The 16,945-nt window shown below is 46.6% G+C and overlaps 1 protein-coding gene across 3 annotated transcripts in view; it reads right to left on the minus strand.

The window, feature by feature from the left end:
* LOC133449824 (peroxisomal acyl-coenzyme A oxidase 1-like) overlaps positions 1-16,945 on the minus strand; it is a 32,482-nt gene that overhangs the window by 11,752 nt on the left and 3,785 nt on the right. For 2 of the 3 annotated variants that reach the window (XM_061728797.1, XM_061728812.1), the window contains exons 2-8: positions 16,104-16,263; positions 6,084-6,244; positions 4,542-4,649; positions 4,294-4,413; positions 2,524-2,639; positions 2,052-2,221; positions 174-336 (exon numbers count right to left, since the gene is read on the minus strand). In XM_061728797.1, coding sequence (XP_061584781.1) covers positions 174-336; positions 2,052-2,221; positions 2,524-2,639; positions 4,294-4,413; positions 4,542-4,649; positions 6,084-6,244; positions 16,104-16,263 — 998 coding nt within the window. Of the gene's footprint in view, positions 1-173; positions 337-2,051; positions 2,222-2,523; positions 2,640-4,293; positions 4,414-4,541; positions 4,650-6,083; positions 6,245-12,042; positions 12,204-16,103; positions 16,264-16,945 lie in introns of all 3 variants that reach the window. The other variant, XM_061728805.1, reaches the window with a different exon arrangement.

Below are 16,945 nucleotides of genomic sequence, written 5' to 3' on the forward strand. Positions count from 1 at the left end.
GGCTTCCAGTGAGTCAAAGGAGAGAGTTTAAAATCTTCTTGCTGGTCTACAAAGACCTGAATGGTCTTGAACCAGAATACATGCTGGATCTCTTAGTTCCTATGAAGCTCCCAGACCCCTGATCTAAATTAAGTGGTTAACGGCGCCCTGTGGGGGCCCGGCGGGGCCGGTACCTCGGGTAGCTGGCTGAAGTCTCCCTGGCTGATGTCTCCGGAGATGCGGTGGTAGGTCTGGGTCATGTACTGGCCCACGAAGGCGAAGGCGTAGGCGGAGGCCAGCAGGGGGAACAGCTTGTACTGCTGCGTCTGGTAGTCCATGATCTGGGGCTCCGGCTCACTGCAAAACACGGACAGGGAAATACGCAGATTTTTACATTATTGCATGCTATACTGCCATTTTATGGAGTATTTTGATTTTCTATGCATCAAAAAAACTCATATGAGCCGATTTTTAATAATCTGTATGTCACAAGTCCAAACTAACTAAATAGAGTGCAAATAACTACCACAAAAATGTAACTCTTTTTTAATTGTACACATATTTTTCTAAATACAGAAATCCCACAGCTAGATCCCTCAAAAGTAACACAGAAGCCTTTCAGACCTCAGGAAATGTATCTGGAATTAATTCATACTTTAGTTTTTGAGATAAATCATTTTATATATCGCGCCAATAATATGTGTGTGTGTGTGTGCGTGTGTGTGTGTGTGTGTGTGTGTGTGTGTGTGTGTGTGTGTGTGTGTGTGTGTGTGTGTGTGTGTGTGTTTGTATAGTGAGTGTGTAGTGTGTGTCACTGAGTAATCTTTCGTGAAAAAATAAAAAGCATGAAAAGGAGCTAGTGGGAGAAAAACCTGGACTAAACTGGACCTGGACCAGACTGACGTACGTCAATGTAGGACGAGCTGTGAACACGGACCGGATCTATAAATAACCCACAATGTCAATTATGAAGATTTCTGCAATTTTACTGGATTATTATGGGATTTTTCCCAAACGATTTAATGGATTAAAACTCTGGGACACTAAATGCAGGATATGGAAGTGAAATTCTTCCTGTTTAACCTACAGAAAGAATTATTGCTGTTTTATTTGGTTGTAATTGTACATTTGGAGAATCAATATACAACTGGGAGCGCCGGCACTCCGGCCGGTCTTAAAGGCTTAAAGCTACTTCCTGTTAATGCAAAGCTACTTCCTGTGAAGGCGAAGCTACTTCCTGTAAAGGCGAAGCTACTTCTTGTTAAGGCGAAGCTACTTCCTGTTAGGGCGAAGCTACTTCCTGTTAAGGCAAAGCTACTTCCTGTTAAGGCAAAGCTACTTCCTGTGAAGGCGAAGCTACTTCCTGTAAAGGCGAAGCTACTTCCTGTAAAGGCGAAGCTACTTCCTGTAAAGGCGAAGCTACTTTTTGTTAAGGCGAAGCTACTTCCTGTTAAGGCGAAGCTACTTCCTGTTAGGGCAAAGCTACTTCCTGTTAAGGCAAAGCTACTTCCTGTTAAGGCAAAGCTACTTCCTGTTAAGGCGAAGCTACTTCCTGTGAAGGCGAAGCTACTTCCTGTAAAGGCGAAGCTACTTCTTGTTAAGGCGAAGCTACTTCCTGTTAAGGCGAAGCTACTTCCTGTTAAGGCGAAGCTACTTCCTGTTAAGGCGAAGCTACTTCCTGTTAAGGCGAAGCTACTTCCTGTTAGGGCGAAGCTACTTCCTGTTAGGGCGAAGCTACTTCCTGTTAGGGCGAAGCTACTTCCTGTTAGGGCGAAGCTACTTCCTGTTAGGGCGAAGCTACTTCCTGTTAGGGCGAAGCTCCTTCCTGTTAAGGTGAATCTACTTCCTGTTAGGGCGAAGCTACTTCCTGTTAGGGCGAAGCTACTTCCTGTTAGGGCGAAGCTACTTCCTGTTAGGGCGAAGCTACTTCCTGTTAGGGCGAAGCTACTTCCTGTTAAGGCGAAGCTACTTCCTGTTAGGGTGAAGCTACTTCCTGTTAAGGCGAATCTACTTCCTGTTAAGGCGAAGCTACTTCCCGTTAAGGCAAAGCTACTTCCTGTAAGGCTCCTCACCCCGGCCGGAGCTCGGACTGGTGCCGCACGGCGCTGTAGCGGATGGCGATGGTGCAGGCCTTGGCCAGCGCCCGGTACGACTCCCCCACGATCATGGAGCGGACGAACACCATGGTGCCGTACGTTAGCTTGTCGCTGGGCGGCTTCACGTAGACGCCGTCCGGCTCCACCTGGTGGACGGGAGGAGGAACAGTCACGGGTGATGGAGCCGCTCAGGAAACACAAACGTGAAGACGACCAGAGGTTCAGGGAGGATCAACGACCAACATTAAAGTTACTGATTAACTTATGAAACTGTGTCTAAGTTGGTTTAAGGTTTTAGGTGACGCCCAGTGACCCCGGGTGACCCCAGGTGACCCCCGGTCCAGAAACACCTCAGGTGACCCCCAGTGACCCCCCCGGGAACCCCCAGGTGAAACCGAGGTGACCTCCAGGTGACCCCCAGGTGACCCCAGCGGTAGTCCACACCCACCTTGGCGTACTTCATCAGCATGTTCTCGCGGGGAACCCTCACGTTCTCCAGCTTCAGGAAGCCATTGTCCACCTCATTGAAGCCGAACTTGGGCCCGATGTCTCCGACCACGATGCCTGATGGGAAAGGGGGCGGAGCCCCGAGTCAGAGGGGGATCAGAGCGGGTTAGAGAGGGGCGCAGCGCGGCGGGCGAAATGTTAGGAAAAAAGTCGAAATGTTGAGAAAAAAGTCAAAATGTTGGGATTATTGTTGAAGTAAAATTTCGAGAAAAAAGTTGAAATGTTGAGAAAAAAGTCGAAATGTTGATCTTCTTCTCAGCGAAGGCGGATGCTTTTTCTGCTCCTCTCCCTTATCAATCTGCCCTGCTACTGCTTTTGTCCTGTCTTGTCTTCAGAGCCTCTCCTTTTCACTCCTCCGAAACTCTACAATCATGGAATTGATTAACTGGTCTCTCAGCACAATTGACCAAATGTTTGCGACGAGAAGTCAGGGGGTAAGGGAGCCCTCCTGCCCCGATGGGACATTTTTTACTGGATACACAATGGATTCCTGGAAACATTGGAAACCGTTGTGTTTGGCGATTCTGTCTGTCGAGGACGTTGAAGATGCCTTCATAATTGGATTTATGATAGCTTCTAACTGGAGTGGGGATTTACCTGGCCTATCGACAAACGCGTAAGTCGTCGACAGCTGTCTTGGCCCTTTCTGAGCTACCCAACGTTGCTGAAGGAATGAGCACGGGGATCAACACTCAAACTTTAACGCTGGGAGAGCAAAGCCGCAAGCTAGATGCGATTCTTGAACAGAATCGTAGGCTGGCGGCGGCCTTTGAGCTCATTGGCAAGATGGAGAAAACCTTGGAGAAGTTGGAAGCTCGGCTTGGCGGGAATTGATCACTAATTCGTCTGTTTGGAGTCGCCATTGAGGAACCAGAGACTTAAGGCAGACGGAAAATTACTGGAGTCTGCCTGTTTCCTTTCTTTCAATACAATTGTTGATTCTATAATCTGACCTTGACAGGGCAGCTTGGCCCGCTGCTCCAGTCACAATCTCCCTGGTGGAATGTAAACAAGTGGCTCTGCCCCCACTAGCCCTCCCTCTCTCAAAAACATCTGTGGACTTGTTTTCAGAACTGTACCGAGCCGTCTGATAACATCAAGGACAATGGCTGAGGAGCAGCTCTGGGGCGAGGTTTTCACAGACTTACCGCTCACACACACTTACTTACTGATAACCACACCCCCCCCCATCTTCAACGCCTTCCCTGCCGGGTTCGAGCACCACGAAGGCCGCGGCCCTCACTTGGATGAACTGACTTGCCCACCCCCCATACCCATGCAAGTTTTGTTGTGTGTATGTTGCTTTTCTGTGCTCAGGTGGTTTTTTGCACCTTGACACATCTTCACACTTAATACACAGTGCGAAGATGCCTTTTTTTTCCCTCCTCTTCCATCCCTCCTCTAAAAAATGGCGTCCGTATTAATGGTGCCATCGGTGTGAACCGGAGTCAAGTTCTCTCGTCTGATTTATGTCTGACTTGGCAATAAAGCTTTTTCTGATTCTGATTCTGAAAAAAGTCAAAATGTCGAGATAAATGTTGAAGTACAATTTCGAGAAAAAAGTCGAAATGTTGAGAAAAAAGTCGAAATGTCGAGAAAAAAGTTGAAATGTCGGGATTAATGTTGAAGTAAAATTTCGAGAAAAAAGTCGAAATGTCGAGAAAAATGTTGAAATGTTGAGAAAAATGGCGGCTGTGGTGGCGGCGGCTACCAGGCAGCGGCTGGTGCGTCTCCATGTCCCGGATGGGCACGATGAAGGCGTGGAGGCCGTGGCAGCGGCCCAGCGTGTGCAGCTGCGCCAGCACGATGGCGTGGTTGGACGACTTCCCCACTGAGGACAGAGACACCGTTACAGAGACACTGTTACAGCGGTGCCGTTACAGAGACGCCGTCACAGAGATGCCGTTACACAGACGCCGTTACACAGACGCCGTTACAGCGCGGTCCCGCGTCACTTACGTCCTCCGGGCCACCACTTGATGGAGCTGACGGTGGGGCTGTTGAGCACGAATTCCTGCGTGGCCGGGTCGTAGGTGGACGTGGTCTCCAGCCCACGGAGGTGGGTCCCTGCGGTCGCCGCGGCAACAACACGCCAGCAACACGCCGCGGCGGCACCGCCGCCGGAAACAGTCGAGAGAGAGAATTAAAACGGGAACACATTCAGACACAAAACTACGAAAGAGTATTAGGGCCAGGCAGGAGAAAAATAAAAATAACATTTTAGAGGAGGAAGATTTGTGCACTTCGTGAAAAAAGTCGAAATGTCGAGAAAAAAGTCAAAATTTCATGAATATAGTTGAAATGTTGAGAAAAAAAGGCGAAATTTCGACTTTATTCTTGAAATTGTATTTCAACATTAATCTCGACATTTCAACTTGTGCACAATAAAAAAAAAAAATCTTCCCCTCTCAAATATTTTTTCTCCTGCATGGACCTAATACTCTTCCGTACAAAACAATTTCATGAAACTGAACGAACAACTTTAGAGCCGCTGACTGGCTCGGTACGTTCTGTACCGGTGGAGACGAAGAGGCCGAAAGAAGTTCTGACGAGTGACGTTGGTGGTGTTTGACAGACCGCTTGATTAGCTTATATAATATTAATATTATATATTAATATCATATATATAATATTAATATTTAGTTATCTTTTCATCCGATAACAGAGGTTTCAGAAGAGATGTTTTAACACGAGCGGCAGCTCCCGGCCTGTCTAAAACCTCGACTGTCTGATGAAATGAAAACTATAAAACGTTTGTGATTAATAAATTAAAGGCCTTTAAAAAAGAAACATGCTTCAACGGGGGGGGGCAGCTTTCTAACCATCTACCCGTGAAAAAGCAGGTTTTTTCACGACTGTGGATGTAAAGAACCTCTTTGGTTTAAGGAATTAAACTAGTTTATAAATTTGGACTGGGGTTTTTGGGGTATCATATAATATTACTATAATTAGTTTTTAAATAAACTAATGTGGGGTTTATTAGTTCATTTATTAGTTTATTAGAGCTGCATGACTGACACACGTGAACTAATCCTACATTAAAAACTACCAAAACCTCTTTCTGCTGACAGTGAAAGCGTGAAAGGGCCGGTCCGGGGCGGCCCGGTCTGAGGCGGGTCGGCCCACGCCGGGGCGGGTCGCCCAAAGCGGGTCAGACCGAGGCCCCAGCCCACTTCGGGGCGGCCCGGTCTGAGGCCTCAGGCCGCTCCGGGTCGAGTCGGCCTGCTCGGAGGCGGGTCGCCCAAAGCGGGTCGGCCTGAGGCGGGTCGACTCGCTCCAGGGCGGGTCGCCCAAAGTGCCCAAAGCCTCAATCTGAGGCGGGTCGGCCTCAGGCCCTGGCCCGGTCTGAGGCAGGTCGGCCCGCTCCAAAGTGGATCGGCCCCAGGCCCTGGGGTCCCCGGGCCCTGGCCCACTCCGGGGCGGGTGTTCCCCGGGCCCTGGCCCGGTCCGGCCTCTCAGAGGTGGGTCGTCCCCGGGCCCCTGGCCCGGTCCGGGGTTTACCGTGGCCCATCTCGGTCTGGGCGTAGGTGCCGATGATGGACAGGTTCCAGGCCGGCATGAAGAACTGGTCCATCTGCTCGGGGGCGGCCTGGTTGAGCAGCGTGGGCAGGAACATGGCCAGGTGCAGGTCCAGGGGAGACGGCCTGTCGGGGTGCACGCAGCTGGGGGCGCCCCGGGGGGGTAAAAGAGAGAGAGACAGGTGGGGGGGCGGAGCGTTTAGATGGAAACAGATTAAGGTGATGGATTAGAGGAGAATGGACCAATCGTCCTCAGAGAGGGATTGTGGGAAAGATGATTCAAGCAGAGGGGGTGGGGGTGGGGGGAGTGCAGGAAAACAGGGATGATGGGAGTTACTAAGACAATTACTAACACCAATTACTAGGACAATTAAAACTGCTTTGTAATCAAGATGATTGGAGCATGATTATCCCTCGTTCTCACGACCTTTAACCTCTTTAACCAAACTGGGACCTGAAACCTGACCCGAGGAAATAAACCATCAGCACATCTGCAGTATCAATCATCGACAGGATACGATCAATACAGTCAGCGTAACCAGAGAACTACTCTTTTTTCTTTTATAATCTGTTTTCAGAGCAAAAAACAACAAGTTAAAGACAAAAACTGCAAGACGGATTGATGGAGAGAACTAAGGACCTCGTTCTTCTGGCGTTTAGGGATGACCCGATACCGATACTGCTCTCATAGACTCGTACTCGCAAAAATTCTCCGATACCACGCACCGATACCACTTCATTGTTGTTGTAGTTACTGATTAGTGACTCTAGGGGGAGATGTTGAGCCGCCCCGCGGCTCCCCGGGTCACTGTGCAGGCTGGCGGCGGAGCAGCCGCCGAGCCGCCGCTAGTCGGCTCTGTTTCGGCAAGTACACAAATTAAAATACTCTTACTCGGTGTGAAAAAAATGGTATCGGGCCTCCCTACTAGCATTCCCTCCGTCCATCTTTGCAGACGTTAAGTGAATAAAGACTCCAGCTGGACTCGTCGGCCCTGAGCTCACACATCCCTTTTCCAAACTGGTTCACAACTCGTTCAACTTGGAACCAGCTGAGAACCGGTTTGTTTTTCCACAGCTCGGTGCCAAGAGGAGCCACGTCATTACATCACAGCAAACGTCAGTTACGTCTCTGCTAACGTCAGTTACGTCGCTGCAAACGTCAGTTACGTCTCTGCTAACGTCAGTTACGTCTCTGCTAACGTCAGTTACGTCTCTGCTAACGTCAGTTACGTCTCTGCTAACGTCAGTTACGTCTCTGCTAACGTCAGTTACGTCGCCGCAAACGTCAGTTACGTCGCCGCAAACGTCAGTTACGTCTCTGCTAACGTCAGTTACGTCTCCGCTAACGTCAGTTACGTCGCCGCAAACGTCAGTTACGTCGCTGCAAACGTCAGTTACGTCGCTGCAAACGTCAGTTACGTCTCTGCTAACGTCAGTTACGTCTCTGCTAACGTCAGTTACGTCTCTGCTAACGTCAGTTACGTCTCTGCTAACGTCAGTTACGTCTCTGCTAACGTCAGTTACGTCTCTGCTAACGTCAGTTACGTCTCTGCTAACGTCAGTTACGTCTCTGCTAACGTCAGTTACGTCGCCGCAAACGTCAGTTACGTCGCCGCAAACGTCAGTTACGTCTCTGCTAACGTCAGTTACGTCTCCGCTAACGTCAGTTACGTCGCCGCAAACGTCAGTTACGTCGCTGCAAACGTCAGTTACGTCGCTGCAAACGTCAGTTACGTCTCTGCTAACGTCAGTTACGTCTCTGCTAACGTCAGTTACGTCTCTGCTAACGTCAGTTACGTCTCTGCTAACGTCAGTTACGTCTCTGCTAACGTCAGTTACGTCTCTGCAAACGTCAGTTACGTCTCTGCAAACGTCAGTTACGTCGCTGCTAACGTCAGTTACGTCGCTGCAAACGCCAGTTACGTCGCTGCAAACGTCAGTTACGTCGCTGCAAACGTCAGTTACGTCGCTGCAAACGTCAGTTACGTCGCTGCAAACGTCAGTTACGTCTCTACAAACGTCAGTTACGTCTCTGCTAACGTCAGTTACGTCTCTGCTAACGTCAGTTACGTCGCTGCAAACGTCAGTTACGTCGCTGCAAACGCCAGTTACGTCGCTGCAAACGCCAGTTACGTCGCTGCAAACGTCAGTTACGTCGCTGCAAACGTCAGTTACGTCGCTGCAAACGTCAGTTACGTCTCTGCAAACGTCAGTTACGTCTCTGTAAACGTCGCTGCAAACGTCAGTTACCTCACTGTAAACGTCGCTGCAAACGTCAGTTACGTCGCTGCAAACGTCAGTTACGTCGCTGCAAACGTCAGTTACGTCGCTGCTAACGTCAGTTACGTCGCTGCAAACGTCAGTTACGTCGCTGCAAACGCCAGTTACGTCGCTGCAAACGCCAGTTACGTCGCTGCAAACGCCAGTTACGTCGCTGCAAACGTCAGTTACGTCGCTGCAAACGTCAGTTACGTCGCTGCAAACGCCAGTTACGTCGCTGCAAACGTCAGTTACGTCGCTGCAAACGCCAGTTACGTCGCTGCAAACGCCAGTTACGTCGCTGCAAACGCCAGTTACGTCGCTGCAAACGTCAGTTACGTCGCTGCAAACGTCAGTTACGTCGCTGCAAACGTCAGTTACGTCTCTGCAAACGTCAGTTACGTCTCTGTAAACGTCGCTGCAAACGTCAGTTACGTCACTGTAAACGTCGCTGCAAACGTCAGTTACGTCGCTGCAAACGTCAGTTACGTCGCTGCAAACGTCAGTTACGTCGCTGCTAACGTCAGTTACGTCGCTGCAAACGTCAGTTACGTCGCTGCAAACGCCAGTTACGTCGCTGCAAACGTCAGTTACGTCGCTGCAAACGTCAGTTACGTCGCTGCAAACGTCAGTTACGTCTCTGCAAACGTCAGTTACGTCGCTGCAAACGTCAGTTACTTCGCTCCGTTTTGTGTGAAAGTTGCAGCAACAACCAGGTATCTGCTCTAACAGGACTTGATCCACGTAGCTCCTCCGTGGAGACATCTCTAAAAGACAGGTTGTCTCCTCCTCCCATGATGCTTTGCTGCATCCAGATTCATTCTTATTTAAAAATGTCTGAACTAGCACCAGCCCTGGAACTGGTTTGGTGGAAAAGAGCTAACAGAGCCCCCCGGAGGCCTCGTCAGAGCTTCCCCACGTCCACCACTACCTAACCCCCCACCCCGTTCCTTCTCTCTCATGATGCCCAAGATTAAATCATTAAAGCTGAATTATTGGTTCATGATTGGTAAAAGATGTTAATCAATCTTCGTGGATCACAAGTCATCGTCATGGTGAAGAAAAGCAGCTGTCAGCAGGAAGCAACGGGGTTCAGATTAAAGGAAACTACGTCTAAGTTGGAGGTTTTGACCACTAGGGGAACTATGTTGACGCTAACATGGGTATAAACGCAGATGTTAATAGTTTATGTTAGAAAAACTAAAGTAATCAACAATTATTCGGGCGCATGTGATTGGATCTGTCAAACACAACCAGAGCTCTCCCCGGGACTGACCCGGGTCCAAACCGGTCCAAACAGGTTTTGGTTTGGCCCCCTTTAAGGTTCACTCATCAGCCACTTCACCGGGAACTCTTTAACTTTAGAAGCTTCACCGTGGATTTGAAATAAAACAGTCGGCATGTGATCGCGGCACCGGCTTCAGTTCAGGAGGTTTCTCAGGAACGTCAGAGACTCCATCACGTCTTCTCCCGAGTCCTCGTCAGTCAGACCAACAAACACCGGTGGGAGCGTTGCGTTGGCAGCACGGCTGGACGTGTCTCATAACCAGTAAAGGATTACGTTAAAATTATTAATCAGACGATTATTTTATCGATTAGTCGACTAATCTAAAGAGTAATTGGGTTTGGGTTAATGTTTAAATAATTATTTTTCTGTTGTTCAATTAATAAAAGCCATAATGTATCAAATAAATATAGAAAAAAAATCATTAATAACAGTTCATTAAAACACAGTTTTGCAAAGCAAAAATATTGAATACAATTATTTAAAAAAAAGGCCTGTTTAATCCAACATATAGCACGTCATCCAAATGTGTTAAACATAACATATTCTGGTAAAACAGCACTGTTTCACACTAAATTACATATTTTTATTACATAAAAAAGTGTAATCACTAAAGGAACCTTGCTAAGGCATTGTTTTCGGTAGGAATCATTTTCCGGCGGCACTGTAGCTTCTGCTGGTAAAAAAGGTTTTTTAGGCCAGTAAACGGAGTTATGACCAGAAAACATCAAATGTAGGAGCTGATACAGACCATAATCTGATCATGTGACGTTCGTCCATCCATCCATTTTCTATACTTGCTTTATCCTTTGCAGGGTCACGGGGGTCTGCTGGAGCCTATCGGGCTCATTTCAGGCGAAAGGCAGGGGTTACACCCTGGACAGGTCGCCAGTCCATCGCAGCATGTGACGTTCGTTTTAATATTATTATTATAATTATTATTATTGCCCCGCCCACGAGAGATAAGAGGGCGGGGCCTCAGCTGTAGATGCTCCAACATGCTGGTCTGGTATCAACTCCAAAAGGTGTTTGGGACTAAATGTAAAGTATTCGCAAACTTTTGAGGACTTGGGGCTGTTTTTTGGGGTTTTTTGCGAGACTTTGTTGGGCAGCAGGTCGTAGTTTCAGTTTGTTTGTTTTGGTTATCCACGTGTTTGTGGCGATGCGTCAACGACAAAATATGACGTTGGCAATATTTTGAAGTCGATGCGTTGATGCAGCCACACCGCCTCCACCAGATGAGGCGGTCCGGTTAGGATCTGACGTTTCTCTCCTCTCAGCTGAATAACAGCTTCCTCCACTTCCACTCAGATCTCCCACGACTCGGTGGCTCCAGTCAAACCTGCAGAGTTCTGATCCGCTTCAGGGGAACGGACCTCCTGAACCCGTGAAAGTGAAGCTGAACGTTAACGCTTTGATCACATCTCGACTCTTTTATTTCAAATCCACTGTCGTGGTGAAAGCGGGACAAAAATCGTCCCACATCACCACCCAGATCCGTCTGGACCCACCGGTACATCTCTAATGGTACTTTTCCACTAGAACCTACTCATCTCAGCTCTACTCGGCCTGGTTTCTTTTCCACTACAATCCAGCACCTGGAGCAGAATCCGCCTTCAGAGTCTCTCTTTCTCTGATGTCACATCCTGACTCAGACGTCTGACTCCAACCCCCCGAACAATCAGATATAGCCGACTCAGCAGCTTAGAACCTCAGCAGAGTAGCTACAGAAAAGTATCTACCGTATTTTCCGCACTATAAGCCGCACCGCATTATAAGGCGCTACAGTAGAGGCTGGGGTTACGTTATGCATCCATTAGACCAAAGGTCGGCAACCCTTTTTTTTTCTCTTATTGCCCTCAATGAATATATCTATAATAAAATTAGAAAATAAATAAATAAATCCAGGTCATTTCAGGGTCTTATACTACCCTGTTAGGCTTGAACTGGGGCTGGGGAGCTAAAACCCTTGAAACAGAAGTGTTTTGCAGCTTCTTGCGTGTGCTGGCTGTAACTGTAACTCTGTAACTCCAGTGTAGTTAATTTAGCCTGGAGTGAGGAGACCCATCCATTATGGCGGCGACGCTGGATAACGTCCCAGCGTGTCATGAGGCGTCTACGTATATATGTCTATGGTTGTGAGACCTGTCGTGGCTCAATATTGATCCATATATAAGGCGCACTAGATTATAAGGCGCACGGTCAGCTTTTGAAAAAGTTGAAGGCTTTTAGGTGCGCCTTATAGTGCGGAAAATACGGTACTCGGCACGTTAGACCCCTAGTGGAGAAGAACCAAACCCAGTGGAGAGTCGAGTCGGGCTGAGTAGGTACTAGTGGAAAAGCGCCATAAGCTGGTGCAGAAACAAGTAAACAAGCATGGCTGTAGTTCCGGACTGACCGTGGCCCAGCTCGGTCTGGGCGTACGTGCCCACGGCCTGGTAGGACTCGGCCAGCGGCAGCCACTTCTCCGCCTGCTGGGCGTCACACTGGCTGTTCAGGGTGGGGAGGAACATGACAAAGTGGAGCCCCAGGGCCTCCTGCAGGGTCCCCTTAGCCATGCTGGTGGAGGAGGTGCAGGACACACAGAGTGTGATTACATGGGAAGTTAATTCCTCTTTAATTCAGAATTAAAATTAAATCCGATTTAAAATGAGTAAAAATGACCATGTAAACACCTAATTCCAAATGAAAATGGCCATTCCGAATTAAACTTAATTCTGAAGTAAGTGGCTGGTTTATTCCGATTTTAAATCTGAATAGAATAATTCTGCGATCATGTATAAACTCATTCCTCTTTAAATTAATTCTGGTCTTTCTTTCTGCTTGTTCCCTCGTCCGTCTGTCTCCATGATCTTATATTCCGCTGGGCTGGTTTTCCTAACAAAGTTTCCAGATGCAGCAGCAGTAAACGCTGGTCAAGAGCAGAGACCATTTATTTAATAAATAGGACCTGGAAAGGACCTGGAAATAATTAAAAGAACAGATGGCGGGAAACATACAAATTGTGAGCTTTTCAGAGTTGTAGCGGCTAAGTTAGTTTTTCTTCCGGTAGTTTAACTTCCGGTCCCCCCCCCTATCCAATCAGAACCTTCCCAACCCCCAGACCTGGAGAGGAATTGGAGAAAGACCATCAAACGTGTTTTCCATGTAAACCTCAATTCAGAATTACTATTTCCATGTAAACTTGAAGGAAAATAGTTTAATTCTGAATTATTTCATTCGGAATAATTCATTCCGAATTAAAAAAACATCATGTAACCGTGGCCAATGTTTTTATGGAAGGATCTTCAAACTAGAGAGTCGTGCGAAGAGGGATCGTATTCTACGTATACATAAGGAGGGTCGTCACCCGTCCTGCCGTCTCCCAAGGCCGAGGACGGGTAACCCTAACCCAGGAACGCGACTACATGAGTAAATAAAGCAGTAAGATGCATTTGTGTCCCAGTTATTCTGGTGGCAGGTTACGTAACCTCCTAGCCGGAGGCTTGCATAACCTTTGACACAGTTCCACGCTCGTGCCGACTCTGATCCCGCTGAAGTTTCTCCGCCTGAAGGCTCATTTCACAACCGTAAACCCTGCTCTCCATGAACGTCACACCCTCGGCCCTGCCAGGCCTCGGCGCGCCGCCTCACATAAACAACATCTCTTATGAAACCTGAAGTTACCTGGAGGTGGAAGCGTGGCTCACCTGAGAGAAGTTCCACGGCTTTGTGCTTCCCTGAAAATGTACCTTCAGCAATGTTACCCTGAATAACTCTAAAAGTATGTTTTATTTCGTCGCTACAAAGTTTATAGACTAATCTGAGGCCACGTTTACACATAGCCGGGTATTTACAAAAACGGATATTTTCTACGTTTTGAAAAATATCATCGTTTACACAAACCCGCATACATACACTGTTAAGGTGCTATGAGCAGCCAAACCAACAGGGGGCAGTGTAACGAGAAGATAAAGTCATGCTAGCCAATCAGAATCCTGGAAAAAAACGTCAACAAATGACACGTGTGGAGCCTGAATAATATGGTTCCGCGTTAAATCGACGGCGTAGCCTACGTACGGTGCGCGTTGCTGCGTACCGCACGCCGTAGGCTCTGCGTTGGTGTAATGCGGAACCATAAATCAGCCTTGACTGCCAGTTACTTCCAAGATGAACGAGAGTCTTTCGTTTGGAGTGACAGAGAAGTGGAGTTACTTTTAAGTGTGAATTTAGAATATAAAACAGGTAAAATACCAGAAAATATTGACCGTGGCCAAACAAATTGTAAACACAGTTCGCACACATGACGCTGGTGACGTTTCTGTTGCATAATTGTGATGTTCTGAAGCCTAAATCTCCGTTTCCCTCCGTTTACAAGCAAACGTGAAAACGGAGTTTTTGAAAATCTCCACTTTGGCCGGAATTTTTGATTTTTGATGAAAAAGAAATTGTAAAGAGTATCTCATCGTGATGTGTATCGTGATGTGTATCGTGATGTGTATCGTAATGTGTATCGCATCGTGATGTGCATCGTATCGTGACTCAAGTATCGTGATGTGTATCGTATCGTGATGTGTATCGTATCGTGATGTGTATCGTATCGTGACTCAAGTATAGTGATGTGCATCGCATCGTGATGTGCATCGCATCGTGATGTGCATCGCATCGTGATGTGCATCGCATCGTGATGTGTATCGTGATGTGTATCGCATCGTGATGTGTATCGTGATGTGTATCGCATCGTGATGTGTATCGCACCGTGATGTGTATCGCATCGTGATGTGCATCGCATCGTGATGTGCATCGCACCGTGATGTGTATCGTATCGTGATCGTATCATGATGTGTATCGTATCGTGATGTGTATCGTATCGTGATGTGCATCGCATCGTGATGTGTATCGCATCGTGATGTGTATTGTATTGTGACTCAAGTATCGTGATGTGTATCGTATCGTGATGTGCATCGCATCGTGATGTGTATCGCATCGTGATGTGTATTGTATTGTGACTCAAGTATCGTGACGTGTATGGCATCGTGATGTGTATGGCATCGTGATGTGTATCGCATCGTGATGTGTATCGCACCGTGATGTGTATCGTATCGTGATCGTATCGTGATGTGTATCGTATCGTGATGTGTATCGCATCGTGATGTGTATCGTGATGTGTATCGTATCGTGATGTGTATCGCATCGTGATGTGTATCGTATCGTGACTCAAGTATCGTGACGTGTATCGTATCGTGATGTGTATCGTATCGTGATGTGTATCGTATCGTGATGTGTATCGTATCGTGACTCAAGTATCGTGACGTGTATCGTATCGTGATGTGTATCGTATCGTGATGTGTATCGTATCGTGATGTGTATCGTATCGTGACTCAAGTATCGTGACGTGTATCGTATCGTGACTCAAGTATCGTGATGTGTATCGTGATGTGTATCGTGATGTGTATGGTATCGTGATGTGTATCGTATCGGGAGGTCCTTGGCAACACCCACCCCTGATAATCCCAGTAATCTCCAGGTGACTCGTATCAAACGAGGCCAAGTCGTATAAAGGCCTAACATGTCGGGTCAATCATCGGGTCGTAATTCTTCCAGCACATGCACACCAAAATATTGATGCGCCGTATTTCGCTGTGGTTTTGCAGCGAACGTAAACATCTTAGTCCAACTGGGAGAGAATTAAACAGAACTTCTCATAACGCAGCTGAAGTCAAGAGGATTGTTTTGCTGCATATTTTTCTCTTTTAGAAAAAGCAAAAGACGCTTCTATCACAAACATTTTCTGAGTTAAATACGCTGATATTTCAAAATTTCACAAAATAAAAGTTATATCCATGAAGAAAAAGTGTTTAACAGAACTATGACTGGTTTATCTAAAAATAACTAATATTTTATTCTCTTCAGCCTTTTAGTGTTTTTGAGGTTTAATTCATGTTTCTCAAATGTGCAAAAAAAAAAAATGCACAAATAAAGTTCATCCTCAACAAATTATCATCAAGTACAATGAATTAATCTGTGATTTATGATGTTTCTATACATTATTAGGGGCTAACTTTAAATATATGAGCAACGTTTCACAAACGTCTGTTAGCAGAAACCATTTTACCACTAAAACTTTGCTCAATGAAAGATGAAAACGTATTAAACAAACGGCAGTTAGACGTCAGGACCCAAGAGAAAGTTCTGCTGGTATAAAAAGAGTAAAGAGTTGGACCGACTAAAGTGCTAGATGACTGACCAGGTAGATTTGTGGTCTTTAGTCTAATAATCACATTCATCCTCTAAACACACGAGTCATCTTTAAATCTGGCTGTCAAAGCATGTTCAAGTTAAGCAAATGTGTCCCTCAGTTTGTCATCTGTGAACTATTATGTTCTAGGGGTGTAAAAGTGATTATTTTATAATATTTTCTCTTTAAAAACGGCCCACGGAGGATCTGTGTCCCATGTGAGTGACCTCAGCTCCTTTTACCTCTTGTAGTGGTAGATCTCCTCGGGGTCGGCGATGCCGAACTCTCGCATCTTCAGGATCATCTGAGCGCTCTTCCTGACGGCCTGGTCGTAGCGCTCGCTGCGGGACAGGAAGTTCGGGTCCTCCTCGTCGAAGTCTGGGTCGTTGAAAACCAACGACTCTGCAGAAGAACCAGAGAAAACCCAAGACCGCATTAATTCACCGGCTGCAGGACGTAATCTGGAACAGACCGGACATCTTATCGTGGTATCTAGGGCTGGGGATCGATTCAAATGTCAAGAATCGATTCGATTCCGATTCTTAAAATTCAGAATCGATTATCACGATCTGATTCGATTCCAATATTGATTTGGGTTAGTGTCATTAAAACTGTTTTTTTCAGCTGTTGCATGAATTATATGACTGTAGTTCTGCAACATATTAATACTAGTATTATATTAAGATTCAACAGCAAGTATTGCAGCTAATGATGCTTTAAGGACCAATCAGCTCCCAGAATGCTGATAGAACTGAAACAGAAACATCGTGGGTCAGAATTACCAAACAGATCCAGGGAGGAAACAGAGACGGATGGAATCGGTTTTAGTCTTTCCCCATTTTTGAGAATTTGGTTTTTAGCATTTTATGCAAATGTAACCCCAAAACAGTATATAAAGTAAGGAAATATAGACAATTTATGCAATTATAACTGAAAACTAATGTTTTCATAGTGTTAAACATATTTAAAGGCAAAAACATGGCACCAGTTATTCTCGTGTCCAACAAAACATTCATTTTTTGGGCATAAACAAAAAAATACTAAAAGTTGATGAGGAGGGAAAAAATATATATATATATATATA

The sequence above is a fragment of the Cololabis saira genome, chromosome 1 (genome assembly GCF_033807715.1).
Source record: "Cololabis saira isolate AMF1-May2022 chromosome 1, fColSai1.1, whole genome shotgun sequence".
NCBI lineage: Eukaryota > Metazoa > Chordata > Actinopteri > Beloniformes > Belonidae > Cololabis > Cololabis saira.